At 55.1% G+C, this 14,808-nt stretch overlaps 3 protein-coding genes across 3 annotated transcripts in view; all 3 read right to left on the reverse strand.

The window, feature by feature from the left end:
* The window catches only part of HAPLN4 (hyaluronan and proteoglycan link protein 4), a 5,780-nt gene extending 4,627 nt beyond the window's left edge, over positions 1–1,153 (reverse strand). Inside the window, exons 1-2 of the mRNA XM_007461114.1 lie at positions 1,130–1,153; positions 233–265 (exon numbers count right to left, since the gene is read on the reverse strand). Of these exons, the coding sequence (XP_007461176.1) occupies positions 233–265; positions 1,130–1,153 (57 nt within the window). The remainder of the gene's footprint in view (positions 1–232; positions 266–1,129) is intronic.
* A 347-nt stretch (positions 1,154–1,500) lies between these two features.
* Positions 1,501–10,158, reverse strand: TM6SF2 (transmembrane 6 superfamily member 2). The gene is made up of 10 exons (XM_007461088.1): positions 9,966–10,158; positions 7,983–8,086; positions 7,479–7,576; positions 7,306–7,409; positions 6,820–6,902; positions 6,053–6,177; positions 5,769–5,870; positions 5,346–5,438; positions 4,559–4,678; positions 1,501–1,995 (listed from the first exon to the last, which is right to left on the reverse strand). The coding sequence occupies exons 1-10, from the start codon at positions 10,058–10,060 to the stop codon at positions 1,789–1,791; spliced, it is 1,131 nt and encodes a 376-aa protein (XP_007461150.1). The 5' UTR covers positions 10,061–10,158; the 3' UTR covers positions 1,501–1,788.
* A 2,892-nt stretch (positions 10,159–13,050) lies between these two features.
* The window catches only part of SUGP1 (SURP and G-patch domain containing 1), a 30,047-nt gene continuing 28,289 nt past the window's right edge, over positions 13,051–14,808 (reverse strand). Inside the window, exons 12-14 of the mRNA XM_007461089.1 lie at positions 14,023–14,168; positions 13,548–13,677; positions 13,051–13,249 (exon numbers count right to left, since the gene is read on the reverse strand). Coding sequence (XP_007461151.1) covers positions 13,223–13,249; positions 13,548–13,677; positions 14,023–14,168 — 303 coding nt within the window. The 3' untranslated portion in view covers positions 13,051–13,222. The remainder of the gene's footprint in view (positions 13,250–13,547; positions 13,678–14,022; positions 14,169–14,808) is intronic.

The raw sequence follows: 14,808 nt of genomic DNA on the forward strand, positions 1-14,808 counted from the left end.
AAAGGGACCCCCCCCCCAAAAAAGGGAGATAAAAGTAGGGAGAGACATAGAATAAGAGAAGGAGAAGCAGAGAGGGAGAGAGTGGGAGGGAAAGAAATACAGGTGAGAGACAGAGAGATGGGAGAGATGAGAAGGAGAGAGGGACTGAAGAGAGAAACACGGAGGGATGTAGATCAGAGACACAGAGACAGAATCCCAGAGAAGGACCTACCGAACGCACAGCCCCACTCACCATTCTGCCGGTGCGGCCCCCGACCAGCGGCCCCTATGTGCCGGGACTGCGCTCCCCGCACAGCCAGGAAGGACTGGGCAGGTCCCTGCAGGCGGCGCAATCCCGGCGTCTGCCTGCAAGGGGAGGAGGGAGGTGGACGGGGTGGGGGGGGGGTGCGTTAAAGGGGACGTGGTGGCGCCTGCTGGGGGAGAGGTGATGATAGGCACAGACGGAGGAAGGACTGCCCTGAACAGTGAGTTCAGAGCCAGGTCCCAGCCTCCCTGCTGGCTGAACTTGGGCCACCAGAGGAAACTTTCTGGGTCTCAGTTTAACTCTCTTTAAAATGGAGGAGGGGGGTGCCTGATGATGCCCTGCGTGGGCAGGGGGGCTGAGTAACCTGGGAAAGGGGCTTGGCTTGCACGCCTCAGTTTTCCCATCTGTCACTGGGTGACCATCAAAGGGTCCTGGGCCCCAGCAGCCAAAGGGTGCTCACTCTGTGGGATGCGGGCCCTACAACAATCACACACTCTGCAGAGGGACTCTGCCCTTCACTCTATGTCTCAGTTTCCACATCTGAGATATGGAGTGCTGGGTCTTTCGTGAAGATCTAATGGCTAGACATAAGTGCCTAATAAGTGTTGGTAAGGGCAGGGAGCAGGGGGATCAACCCCCTGACCCAGAGTGGCCTGGGCAGGAGTTACCCCTGAACCTGGACCTGCACTCAAGTTCAAAAATCAAACCAAGAGGCAATGAGCCCTTCTCCCAGCTTCTTGGCTGCCCCCCCAGCTTCAGTTTCCCCCAAATATAAGCCAGTCAGACAGCAGAGGCAGGGTTATGGGCTCTGTGGTTGAAGGGTCTGGGGCTCGTTGCCTAACTCAGCTGCATCCAGGAGGCGTGACTTGGGACCAGGACATTCACCTCCTGCAGGCTCAGTTTCCCCATCTGGAATATGCGGTGAGATACAGCATGTAGCATGTGAGGTTAGCCATTGGCCTGGTATATGGTAGGTGCTTAATAACTGTGCCACACTGTTAGTTATTATAATTTATTGGTGGAGCTTAGACTTTGGACCCTTCTCTCCTGATTGTGCCCTCAGGCAGGTCTCTGGTCCTCTTTGAGCCTCAGTTTTCCCTACCTGGAAGATGCAGCTGGGCACACCAACCAGAGGTAGACTTCTGCTGTCCGGCACCTCCAGCTCCTGATGACTATTCTGGCAGTGATGAGTGGGCCCTCGTGGGTTCGGAGGAGAGGGTCCCTTGCCCCTGCCCCGTGAAACACTCAGAGCAACATTTTATGCATCAAAAGGAATTTTACTGAAAGGATCCATAGGGGGATGATGGATAAATTCCGGGAGGGTGCCAGTGTGGAGTTTGGGTGAGGTGACAGCTGAGCATGGCCGTGGCCTTCTCTGCTGGAACACCTGGACCTTGGGCCCCCCCATCCCACCTGAAATCACCATAGCCAGGACTGAAGGCACCCAGAGACACACCTCCTGCCTCTAAAAAACCCAACCCCCCCTTCCAGGGGCAGGACCAGCTGGGTATGTAAACAGGATCTTGAGGAGTCCCACAGCCCCCTCAGTGCTGCTTCTCATGATGGGCTGGGGGGCCAGGAAGCGGGCGTAGGAAGAAGGCAGGGCTCCACAGGCAGCGGTAGGCCAGCAAGTGAGGCCCCAGAGCATACAGTAGGTTGCACACGAAGAAGCTGGCCCAGGCATCCTCAGGCACACGGTAGGTGAAGGGCGTGCGCAGGTGCATGGAAGCACCCATGTGTGAGAACTGTGCCTGGTGGCCAAAAAGGGAGGATGGATGTCACAGACCAGGAGAGAACAAGTCCCAGCGTCACCAGCATCCCACCCTGGGGAGCTCAAAATGTCCCCATCCCTATCTCGCTGGCTCTGCTGACTTACCTGTCTCCCCTCTTCAGTCCATCTGTCTCTAAATAGCCCTGTCCCCACATGTCCTGTCTATCCTCATCCATCTATCTGTAAGCCTCTCCCCAGCTGCCTAACTAGAACGATCTTCAGGGTCTGCTGGACCCTGCACCCTATTTCTCTGCCCTGAGTCCAGCTCCTCCCCCTGGTCTTCCCCACCCCAGACAGCCTTGATACAAATCCTCTCAATTCTACCCCTAATTGATAAAATAATAATATATCGAATGGATGTCCCCCTGATCCCACTGCCCTGGCCAGGACCCATCCTTTATCACTTCCCATCAGAAACCCAGAAACATGCCCCCAGCTCTGAATGGGCCCTCCACTGCTCAGACACCTTCTACAGCTCCCCATTGCTCTCAGCACAAGCCCCCAAGCCCAGAGTTCAAAGCCCTTAGCGTCTAGCTGTCAATTTATCTTGTCTCTGCCTTTACCCATGTTATGGGACTCTAAATCACTATCCCCCTCTGTGCATTTCCTTATGCTGTTCCCATTCCTGGAATGCCCTTCCCTGCCTGAAGAACTCATACCCATACATCAAAGCCTATGCCCCCGGGGGTGTGTGTGATGAACTGGGAAATTTGGATTGACATATATACACTAATATGTACAAAATGGATAACTAATAAGAACCTGCTGTATAAAAAAATAAATAAAATAGAAGTCAAAAATTCAAAAAAATAAAAGTAATATCTTTCCAGAGCTCAAAAAAAAAAAAGAAACATTTATTTGAAAAAAAAAGAAATGGAAAATTACAAAAAGGGTAAGTGGAAAAACTACGGAAAATTGTTTGGCAAGGTGGGTTAGACAATGTACATTTTGTGGTTTGGCAGGACCACATTTTCTTGAGCAAAGACTCAGCATGAGGGCTGGGGTCATCCTTATGGACACAAACTACAACCTAGTTCAAGTGGAAGTCAAATTGAAGTTTGGTCAACTCTCTTAGCACAGTGTTAGCCAAGCCCTTTTTTTTTTTTTTCCTTTTTTTGCGGTACGCGGGCCTCTCACTGTTGTGGCCTCTCCCGTTGCGGAGCACAGGCTCCGGACGCGCAGGCTCAGCGGCCATGGCTCACGGGCCCAGCCGCTCCGCGGCATGTGGGATCTTCCCGGACCGGGGCACGAACCCGTGTCCCCTGCATCGGCAGGTGGACTCTCAACCACTGCGCCACCAGGGAAGCCCAGCCAAACCCTTTTTTCTGTATAGGGGTTTAGAGTTCAGAAACCTCATGAAGCCCAAAACATTCCTTCATGTAAATTTTCTTTGCTTCAGAAATTCTGAACAGTCCTAACTGGCTTGCTACCTAAAACTATGCAAAAAGTAAGATCTATGTTTAAAAGGAGTAAAGAAATTTTCTGCACAAAGCCTTGAATATGCTTGAATTACTATTCTCCCTTAATAATAACCCTTTATAATTAGATAGTAATACACAAAATAAAAACAGAGAATAGGATGATAGCTGGGGCTCAGCAAGATCAATCCAGTCCTTCTGGTTTACAATGTTAGAAGATTTCCCTCCTCCTGAAATAAGGTTTCCAATTTCTTGAACTTGTCAAGTTAGATACTTCCAACTTCTTTAATACCTCAGATACTGAGTATCATTGAGTATCATAAGGAGAAACATAGAATTTTCAGATTCTTCCTTCACATCACATAGAAAAATAAATTACAGATGGAATAAAGAGGCAAATATCGTGTGCAAGAATTTTTAAAGCCTATGCATGAGAAAGCTTTTGAAATAGCAAAAATATCTCCAAAGCTTGACTTTAAACGTTGGTAATCAGAGCCTTTGGACTCAGAACACAGCTTCCAAAGCAAAATAGAGAGAAGAAAGAAACCAAGTTAAGAGTAGTTCTTCTGCCTTTAAAGAGCTGGATGGAAATGAGACATTCTTAGCAATTTTGATAGATGGATGAGATTTTTATAGCACTCTTCTGTACAACAAAATTATTTTTGACAGTCATCGTTAATGAAACAACTAATAATAATAACAATGATAATAATACCCAGAAGAGAAATAGACAATGAGTATTTTCTTTTATTGTACTTTGAATATACAATCATGCTGCAACAAAGTAAAAACTAAATAGTAAAGTACAATAGAGAAAAAAAAAAAAAGCCTATGCCCCCTTTTCTAAGAAATCTGCCCCCTCTGGAATCTCTCTCAGACTCTCTACCTCCCTCTATTCAGTTCTAACCTCATGGGGTTTGGGGTGTCTGTGTCTGGCTCTTTCTCCCCGACACTAGGGAATCCTGGGGTACTGAGCTGGGGGTGGAACCTGTCAGGGGCCTAGTATCACCCTGCCAGGGGCCTAGTATCACCCTGCTCAGGGTGAGCACAAAAGCAATTGATGAGCAGGCAGAAACTTTCTTCCCTATGCACTGGCCCACCCCACCCCATTCCACCCCACCTCACCTGGCCAATGGCTCCAGCAAATACCAAGGTCCAGTCAGGCAGCCAGGAGCAGCCAGGAAAGATGAGGGCATAGATGGCCAGGCCATAGAAGGGCAGCACGTAGAACATATTCACCAGCATCTGGGGGCCACACAGCTGATGGATGGAGCGGCTGCCCCAGTTGACTCTCCTGATAACCCTCAGGTGGTGGCCCCAAGGAGAATCTGGCCAGCCTCAGACCCCACCCAAGACTGGGGCTCTCTGCACATCCTACCCTGTGCAAATTGCTCCTTTATTTCCCTTGGGTTTCCCCACCCATCCCACTCCCACACACTGAGCCCACCCACCTTACTCCAGAAGTAGCATGTGACCCTGGCCTGGCCAATCAGAACACCCCAGAACCCTGGCCATAATAATCAGCTATGAGCATGTGATTTAAACTTGGCCAATCAGAGCCTGCCTGAGACTTATACTTAAGCTGAGGAATTAAGGGCTCACACTCCTCTGTGGTGGCTAAGTAGAAAGAATGGAAGCCTAGATCTACCCAAGGCTGTCTCTGCTATACCACAAAGGCACTACCTGGGAGTGGAGCACACGTAAAGAAAACACAGTTTAGAGACACAGCTATCCTTGAGCTCCTGGATGCAGCCATACCTGAAGAGAATGTCTGTACTTTTTTGGTCGGACAATAAATTCCATTTGTGCTTCCACCAGTTTGACTTGTGTTTTTGGCACCTGCTTCAAAGGGGCCCAGTAGATCCCTAACCACGGCAGGATTGTGGCCCTCTCCTCCCATCTGCCCTCTCACCTGCACCTTCGGATAGGCCACGGGGTCCCTCAGGTATGGCTCATACTGATAGATGTAGACAAAGCAGGCATCCATGGGGCAGTCAAGCACCACCTGGGGCCCACAGACAAACCAACAGCCTCAAATATCCCTCCCAGAGGAAGCCTTCCCCAGCCTCCCAGGAGGGGCCCATACCCCTTGCTCTGGCCTGCCCCAGCTTTGGTTCTCTCCTCTGGCTGAGAATCCACAGATATTTGAGCTGGGGAGAAGGCTACAGGGAATGGGGCTTTGTGATGGAACACTCAGGTTAGACTCGATGAACTTCCCTGGGTGATCAGATGGGAGAGCAGCGGCCTTTTTGTACTGGATAACGAAGATAAAGGAGGGAGGGATGGGCTGGGGACGGGGAGTTGGAGGCAGGTAGGCTGGCCAGTGCAGACTCACCAGGCCCCGAAAGAGGGTGAAGAACGCAGCAAAGATGAGGTAGATGATGAGGGCCAGGTCAACTGGGCGCTGCAGAAGGCCCTTTCTTTGTTCCTCCTCCACCTGCCCCATGAGAAACAGCATGAGAAGTCTGGTATCCAACAGGCACTCAATGAAGGCTCATCCCTTCTTCCCTAATGACCAAGGAGATCTTTCCAACGACATAACGTCTTTGACCAGAAGCAACTCAAATGGGGGACATTCGGGCATTTGGCACAAGGCCTATCTGGGGGCAAGGGACTCACCATGTTGGGAGTGCAGCAGCTTGGTGCCTGGGTCTGGTTGAAGACCCTCAAGCCAGCCCAGCAGGGGACCAGCAAGTAGGGGATGGTGAGGAAAAAGGAAGGCCTGATCTCTGAGTTGTATTTGCCTGCCATGGTAGGAGAGACAGGGTGTCACGCAGCGAGGATCCCCCAGGCCCAGCCGGACCCTTTAGCTGGGCCATGTCAGAGCACCTGGCTGGAAGTTGTGATTCACAAATGCCATCCTAGCTCAGCCCTAACACGTCTGACTCCCGAGTGCCCATAAGATGATGTCCATGCTCCTCAGCCTGGTCTGCCTCAATTTACCTTCTGGACACGGCTCTTACACTTCAGCTGTTCTTTGCTCCCCCTAGAAACACCCTGGATATTCCTCTTGCACAGCCATCCCCACATCCCTGGCTGCCTTCTCTGCTCTGCCTCCTAAGACCTACCGACAAAGGTTTCACTCTGCCCTCTGGATCCACCTTAAAATTCCCTTCTTGTGTCAAGAGCATTCTGGGCCAAGCCCCTGGGGTCAGGAACCGCTAGCTGGGGAGGAAATGGAATGTGCTTCCGCTCCTCCAAGAGGAAAATGGGGGGGGAGGTGGGGAAAGGCTGCTGGCTTAGGCTCTGAATGGAGAGGCATGTGGTGGGGAGGAGGGTGCCCTCTGCAGACGTTGGAGAGGGTATGCAGGATCCACTGGGAACTTCCAGACACAGGGCAGTGACCCAGCCCAGGGAGACAGGACTCCTCAGAGCCAAGTCCTTACCAAGGATGTTTCCTGGGAGGAACACCAGTATGCTCATGACGAAGGATCCCAGCCAGTAGAGTGCAAGGTTCCGGTACCTCTTCCTGGGCAGGGGATGGAGGGGTGACCAGTAGATCCCTGTCCCCCAGTCTCAGAGCCCCCGACAGGGTCCAGAGACCAATCTGGGATCCCCAGCTCTGGATCCCTTCAGTGTCACCCAGGACAGAAGGGACAACAGGAAGTTGAATGAGGGAATGAATAGTCAAATGCTCTGTCCAAGGACAGTAGTGTCTGCCCAGGCACAGGGTGGTAGAGAAGAGAACCGACCATCACTGACACCTGTGATATTCCCTGGATCCTTCTCCTGGCCACTCCGGTCTAGAGCCCTGGAGAGGCTTCCTGATTTCCCCTACAGATATTTCTGGCTTCATCCTGACCTGGGACCTCCCACCTAAGGACTCCACCTCCTTCCCAGGGTCCAGGTACCACCCTGCCCACTCCACGCACCTTTTACGGATGGCACCAGCCATGGCCAGGTAGAGGAGGTAGTGAACAATGCCATCCCAGTAGCAGATGAAGACCCCGTGTGCCGTGCGCAGGTACGGCTCACCCTGCAGGGGCAGGTGCAGGGCTCAGACGGGCAGTAGGGCTGCGGGCATCCCAGACAGCTCCCTACATACCTCCTTGGTGTAGAACGCCATGAAGCTCCCCATGTAGCCATCTTCCTCAAGAGCGATAAGGAGGTCCACCACGGAGGTGAAAGAGAAGACTGCGAACACTACGGGGAGAGTAGCAGGGCATGGGCAGGGTGTGGGCGGGGCACAGACCACATGTGGGTGGGGCCTGAGACAGCAGGTCGGTGACCAGCCACCCAGTTTCCGGGCAAAGCCTCTGCACAAACCTGCTCCCAGGCCCCACCCCACAAGTCACATGACCCACAGCCCACCTCAGAGGGAGGCACAGTCCCTGCCTTTAGGGGTCCCCAGGCTGATGGGAAAGGCACTGTCCCTGCACTCAGGAGTCCCAAGTCAGAAGGGGGAGGCCCCTTGAGGTTCCCCAATCAGTAGGGGTTCTCCAGTCTCTGAGGTTCTCCAGTCTGATGAAGGCCTTCAAGGGCTGCCAGTCTGATGGAGGAGGCCCTTGCCCAGACAGTTGTCTTCCCTAAGCCCCTCCCACCAACTCACCGGCATAAAGTGGGTCATAGTAGATGTCACTTCGGGACAAGCTGTATATAGCCAAGAAGAGCAGGCCCAGGATCAGGGCGCTCATCCACACTACCCCCAGGGGGCTGTGGAGAGGAAAACCAAGTCAGGGAGGCCAGGCCCATTCTGAGGTCCTGCCCCACCCTAGGGCAAGAGCAGACTCCAGGAAGCTCCAGGTGAGGAGGCTGAAGCATCTGTCCATCCAGGAAAGCCATTCCCTGAAACTCCCCTTTCCTAGCACCAGGCTCTTGCCCCAGCTGTTTCCTTCTGGAAACTCCTTCCAAAAGTCTCCTTTCCACTTGGCAAACTCCTACTCATCCTTCATGGCCCATCTACATTGCTCCTCCTCCAGGGAAGCCCTCCCTGACTCCTCAGAAAGGATCATTGCCTGACTTGGGCCAGGCACAGAAAGAGCATCTGTCAACACTTCTGACTATATGATTTATCCAGTCACTTGATGATGTGTGTGACAGTTTGCTTGCTCTGTCATTCAACAGCTCCAGGACCCTCTGTGGCCAGTCCCAGTGCCCACACCTGCCAGAGGGTCTCTAGGGCTCAGCTCTGTACACCTCATGGTCTGAAGCTCCTGACTCCTCAGGTAAAGTCCAAATATTTCCATCAACTCCACCCCACCCCTGCCCTGATCTGTTCCCATCAACCTGATAAGGCAAGTCAACCAGCTGCAGAGATAACAGAAGCCAGGTCTCTGGGAAGCCCCCAACTCTTGGCAAACCAAGGCCAAGGGTGGGAGGGTGGGAGACATATCCAAAGTCACACATTCCCCCCCACACTCTCTCCAGGCCCCGACCTTCTCCTGAACCCCTCTAACCCCTAGGATCCCCATTCCTAGCCCCATCTAACCAACATGACAATTATAGTAATCACATGAGACCACACCAGCGTCTTGTCACACAATTTGTAATCCCAAACTGTAACTATGGGATGAGCTCTAGAATTATGTTCATTACACAGTGAAGAAACTGAGGCTCCCGGGGCAACCTGGCTCACTCAGGGTCCAGGGGGATGGAGCCAGGAATTTGTACCCAAGGAACCAACTCCACAGTCAAGACACCCTCTACCCCATGTCTTGGGTTGCACTGGGTTTGGGAGTGTGAGGGGCTTGTGGTTGCCTGGTACCCAGTAGCTGGATCCACAGGGTTGAGGCCTAGGGTTAGGAGATAGGAACAGGGGAGGTTGAGGTATGTAGGGGAAACTGAGGATAAGGACAGGGTGGGCCAGCCCTAAATAGAAGAAAGTCCCAGGCCTGAGACAGGCAATAGAGGGACGGTCTGGTAGGGGTGGTGCAGCAGAGCGTGTGTGTGGCAAGAGCCGGGTCACTGGGGCATTAACTGGGGCATACTTTGACCCTTGGGGACTCTGGAATCTGTGCTGGGCACATCCCTGGGAAAACACCAGAAACCCTCCAAAACCCTGCCTTGTTAGGGGCTCTGCTTCTCAAAGTCCCCCCTCCCCAGGCCCCAAACGTCCCAGGAGCGCCCCCATCTCCACCACACAGCTCCGGGCCTGCTGGAAGGCGATTTCCGGTTGGAGGTTGGGCGGGGTGGGGGGGGGGCGTTCTTCTGACCCAGCCCCTGTCCTCGCGGGCCGGAGCGGCGCGGGGCCCCTGGGTTCGGGGGAACCCGCGTATCCTCCATCCCGCCCCCTCCACACCCCAGCCCAGCCCCGCAGCCCCCGAGGAAGCCGCCCCGGTCCCTCCCAAACGTCCCAGGAGCGCCCCCATCTCCACCACACAGCTCCGGGCCTGCTGGAAGGCGATTTCCGGTTGGAGGTTGGGCGGGGTGGGGGGGGGGCGTTCTTCTGACCCAGCCCCTGTCCTCGCGGGCCGGAGCGGCGCGGGGCCCCTGGGTTCGGGGGAACCCGCGTATCCTCCATCCCGCCCCCTCCACACCCCAGCCCAGCCCCGCAGCCCCCGAGGAAGCCGCCCCGGCCCCTCCCCGCACGCACTACGAGAGCGCCGAGACGTGGTTGAGCGCGTAGGACAACGGGAGAGCGCCCAGCGACAGAACTGCGATCTTGCCCGCCAACGGCGGGATGTCCATAGCGGCGGTGCTGGGACCCCGGCTTGGTTTCTGCGCGGCGGTGCCTCTGGGCGCGGAGTTGCCAGGGACCCAGCCCGGCTCGGCCCCGCCTTGCGCAAAGGTCGCCCCCGCTCTGTGACTGCCCTGCGAGGCCCCTCCCTGTCGCAGTGGCCCCTCCCCGCCTTGATAGCCTCGCCAGACTCTGCGCTGTCCCCAGTGGCAGTCCCCGTCGCCCAGCCGGTTTCCCTCTCTACTAATGCTAGAATACGATGCCTCAGGATGCTTCCGCTTCTGCGTCCTGGAGGCCACTTCAGTCTAAGGGAATTCGTTCCCCGAGCCTCGTTCTGCACTTCTTTCTTCACCCTAAGGCACAGGCATCCTAGCCTCGACCTCGACCCCGAAGGGGGACCCTTTTAGCTCTTCTCATTCCGCAGACCTCCCTCCAGCCCAGGATCAAGTGGGCATTGTATGTGCGCGCTGACAGAAGAACCTCATCCGCTTGGGTGCAGAGTTCCCTTTAGTGCCCTTGGATTTGAGTTTTCATGCGGTGGCCACAGACAAATTTAAATGTGTCCAGGTGTAAAGTTTTAACTGGTCCCGGGGGCCAACTCAAGGCAGACGGTCAGGGACCAGGGTTGAGGACACCTTGAAGGACTCCATGATTCTCTGCTGTGTTCCTTCCGTGTAGCCTGAACCCCTGCTCATGTGGGCGAGGTCCAAGGGATGGGGTCCAAGCGGTGGCTGAGATTATAAAGTGGGGATGGAGTCAGTTTGGTGAGGAGTTTGGTAATGGTGCTCCTGGCAGGAAAAAATTGCTCAGGCTTGGGGATGAGCAGCAGAAAGGAGGCACTGAAGGCTGGGGTTGGTGGTGGGGTCACGGAGCAAGGTGGGGTCACGGCGCAAGGTGGGGTGGGCTTGGGAGCGTTCTGAACAGCCTGGAGGAGGCATATGCAAGGGGGCAGGGCTGGACCAGGGAGGGGGCCGCAGGGTGGAGAATTAGAAGGCAACTTTTTGTCAACCCCTCCAAGGAGCCTCGGATTCTTGCCCACGTGGTACTTGTGGGTGCAGGAAACAGGGTGAGCAGTGCCCACCCATTTCCTGCCCTAGGGGGTCCCAGTTTTTTTTTTTTTTCTGGCCGTGCCATGTGGCTTGCGGGATCTTAGTTCTAGGGATTGCACCTGGGCCACAGCACTGGACCACCAGGGAATCCCCTGGGGGAGAATTCTGACCCTCACATCCCCGCAACTCCCACTGGGCCCAGCCACGGCCTTCTCCATGGGGCAGTTGGGTCCCATCTCTGAGCCTGGGTGACAAGATGATCTTCTGGCCACTGACCTGAGAGCCTCCTTCCTCAGGTGCCTGTTGCTCATGCGTGAAGCTCAGGTTTCTCTGGGCCGATCTGAATCTCCAGCCTCATTTCTTGGCTTTTGTCAATTCTTATGGTGCCAATACGCTACATGCCTCTCTCCTATCTGCAATATGGACCCTCTCGTATTTCCTCACCCCTTAAAGCAGGCCCCAGTGTCCCCTCCTCCAGGGAGGTCTCCCTGCCACTCCAGCCCCACTTCTCCCCCTGGAGGGCCAGGGGTGTCTAGTGCAGCTCTGTCTACGGGTCTGGGCTTGCATCCTGTATCTGGGAGATACCTGCACACCCACACAGCATTTGGAAGCCTCCTCTTCCAACTGTCCCCCTGGCTGGGGCTAAAGTCCGTGGTCTGAGTCTGGCGAGCCTTCTGGTCACTGAGAATTAAATAGAGGGGTGACCTTGACTTAGTGAGGTGTTTGGGACCGAGGCCCAGGGTCCCCATCACTGGAACCTCTGGCTGCCCAGACCTATACCCTTGTGCTCAGGACTCTGGCTCCGCAGGGCAGGCTCCACCTCACCCCCTTGCCCTGCCCTGGGTACAGCGTCCATGGTGGGGAAACAGGGTAGTACGTGTCATGCCAGCCAGGGGTTTGCTGCTGAGACTTCCAGACCCTGAACTCCCTCACTGAGACACTCCCCAGGCCACCTCCACCATAGGTCCCACTTCTTTATGGCATTTATCAGTCTCAGATTGTGTTAGGGATTAATGGCCACAGCTCCAGCAGACTGTGGGTGCCCAGGGGCAAATCCCATCCATGTGACTCACAGTCAGTGCTCAGTGTTTGCTGAATGATTGTGTGAACTGCAGGCTGGCCCAGGAGCCTGACACCAGCTTGAGTCCTCAGACCCCATGAGCTCACAGGGATTGAGCAGGACCTACTGGGTACGTGTATGAGGCACGGGGATGAGAGGTAGGGGCTCCTCGGTTTGCCATGCCCTGATACTCCAAGCATGGCTCACAGATTTCCAAGACCCTGCCCAATCTGCTCACTCAGCAGCTGCAGTTGCACAAGACCCCCAGGTGGTTTCTGCACAAGGGTGAGGCACAGGCTCTGGAGATGTGGCAAGCTCTCCTTGGTCTGGGCTACCCACTAGCCTCCCCTCCTCCAGGAGGCGTGTGATGTCTTAGTACAGTGTATCCGTCCATGAAGCTGTCCCCCAAAGGTACGAGCCCTAGGGACTCGTGTGTGCACCTTACCCGGAGGACCCAGGGCAGCTAGGGTAGCCTGGGCTGCAGCCATCACTAGCCAGGTTTGTTGTGCGTGTGTGTGTGGGGCCCTGTCAATGCCACCTGTCAAGAGAGGTTGAGGGGCACAGGTGTGCCCTGGGTCCACCTGCCTTGTGGGTCTGAGGGAGGAATGGGCCCTGCCTGGAGACCCCTCCACAGCCTCCTTCTGCAGTGCAGTGCTAGGCTAGGAGGGGAGTCCCTGATGCCCCTGGCCCAGGTGCAGCCAGGTCTTGGCCAGCTGGCCGCCCCTCCCCTCTCCAAAGGTCCTCCCCTCAACTCCAACCCAGGCCGATGGGGGACCCCATAAGCAGACAAAAGGTCCAGGTGGTTTTCCAGGATTCCTTGGTGCTGGGCAGCCTTCAGAGCAGCAACCTGTCCCCACCTGTCCAGCCTGGCCCTGCTAAGGAACAGGAGGGGTTTCTGGTGATGGCAAGACCAGGCTGCCATGGCAGGCAAGCACCTGGATTTTAATACACAGCACGACACTCGCAACAATGGGAAGGGCAGGCAGAAAAGCAGGCCGGAACATTCCACAGTCCAGGAATGGTCGGTCTTTTGGAAAGTACATTTGTGCATTTTTCCAGAATACTCAGTAGTAAGGCCGTCTGGGGTTGTTCTGTGGGAAGCAAGGAAGATAAAAGGGGAGGTGGTTATGCTGTGCTAAAGGGAGCTAGCAGTTCCTCCCGTCTAGAACCTAGTGGGGGCAGCTAGCCCACATCCTCTAGAAGGGAGGGCAGGCTTTGGGGAGGCGAGGCAGGCTCGAACAAGGTGGAGAGGTGGGGTGGGTTTGCTGGAGAGCCTAGCCGGACTGCGGAAGGAGGGACACTTCTGTGACCAGCACCACCACCCGCCTACAGCAGAGGAACTGCGGCGGCCCGGCCACAAGCAATATAGAGGGATAGGGACACACGCACCAGGGGGTTGGGCCGGAAGCGGTAGGCCAGCATCATCCTCTTTCGGAAGGCCTCGTACTCGTCATCTTCCTTGGAGAGCTCGGCTGGCCGGTCAATGCCAAAGCCAGCACCATCTACCGTGGTGGTGCCCCTGCATTGGGGCAACGGGTGGTGTGAGCCGGGGAGCAGGCTGGTGCCGGCAAGAGGGGGGGTGAGGGGCCTGAGCTTGGGGCAGGGAGGCTTCACCCGCCCTGGCTGGGCTCAGCAGCAGCAACCCAATGCAGCTCAATGTGGGGGCTATGCTGGGCTGGGCGACATCTGTCTGGGACACTCCTGGCACTGTGGGAAGATGGAGAGCCTAAGACGGCCCAGCCACCAGAGTCCAAATCCCTGACTCCCAGCCCAGTGATAGGGCTGGACCCAGGCCCTGGGCCTATGTCTCTGTGTGGGACTTTTTCTCTCCCCCCTCCCCGCTGGCACTGGAGGCCACACTCACTTATTGACTGGGTTCTTGATGCCCTGGCCTTCTGAGCCCAGGCCATCACCCTCCTTCCAGCCCATCTTCATCAGCATCTGGTAGCCGATGTTCTCTATTGTCAGCTTGAACTCCTTGTACTCTGAGTAGTCAGGCTCACGGCCCTCCTGCAGGGGGAGGAGGTAGCCGTCATCCACCAGGGCTGCAGCCATCCCCAGTCCCAGCTCTGGCCTGAAACCCCACCCCCACATGGCTTCATTGGCCGCTGGGACCACCTGCCCGCCTGCCTCCTCACCACTAAGTCAGACTCCTCGAGAAGAGATCAAGCTGCCCCTTCTCAGAGGCCCCAGGGCCAGAAGCAGTACTGAGCTCCCTAGTGGCCAAGTCAAAGAGGGCAAGGTGACAGGTCACACAGGCCTTGTCCACCATGAGAAAGATTAATGGTTCACCAGTGAAGAAAAATCCCATGTTCCAAGAGCAAATTGTTACACAGAGTGCTAAAAAGAGTGCTGTGGTCACATGAGGTGACCATCGCATTGGTGAGATTATGTGGTACAAAGCAGTTTAAAAAAAAAACCCTCAAAAGACTATGTGGAATGTTCTATGTCAGCCCTCTCCTCCTGAGCATGAAGGCAGCATGGGAAGAACAATTTCACTCTGGAGAGCCCAACACATGGGGGCGTCTGCCTGAGAAATGCTTTGCCTGTAAACTGCATTTAATTGGCTCCACTGGAAGCAGAATTTCCCTAAAGCCCCAGCAAATGTTTCTAAAGCGGCAGTTGAGATGCTATTTGCTAATTCCCTACA

Source organism: Lipotes vexillifer, unplaced genomic scaffold (genome assembly GCF_000442215.2).
Source record: "Lipotes vexillifer unplaced genomic scaffold, Lipotes_vexillifer_v1.1 scaffold469, whole genome shotgun sequence".
In the NCBI taxonomy this organism is placed as follows: Eukaryota; Metazoa; Chordata; class Mammalia; order Artiodactyla; family Lipotidae; genus Lipotes; species Lipotes vexillifer.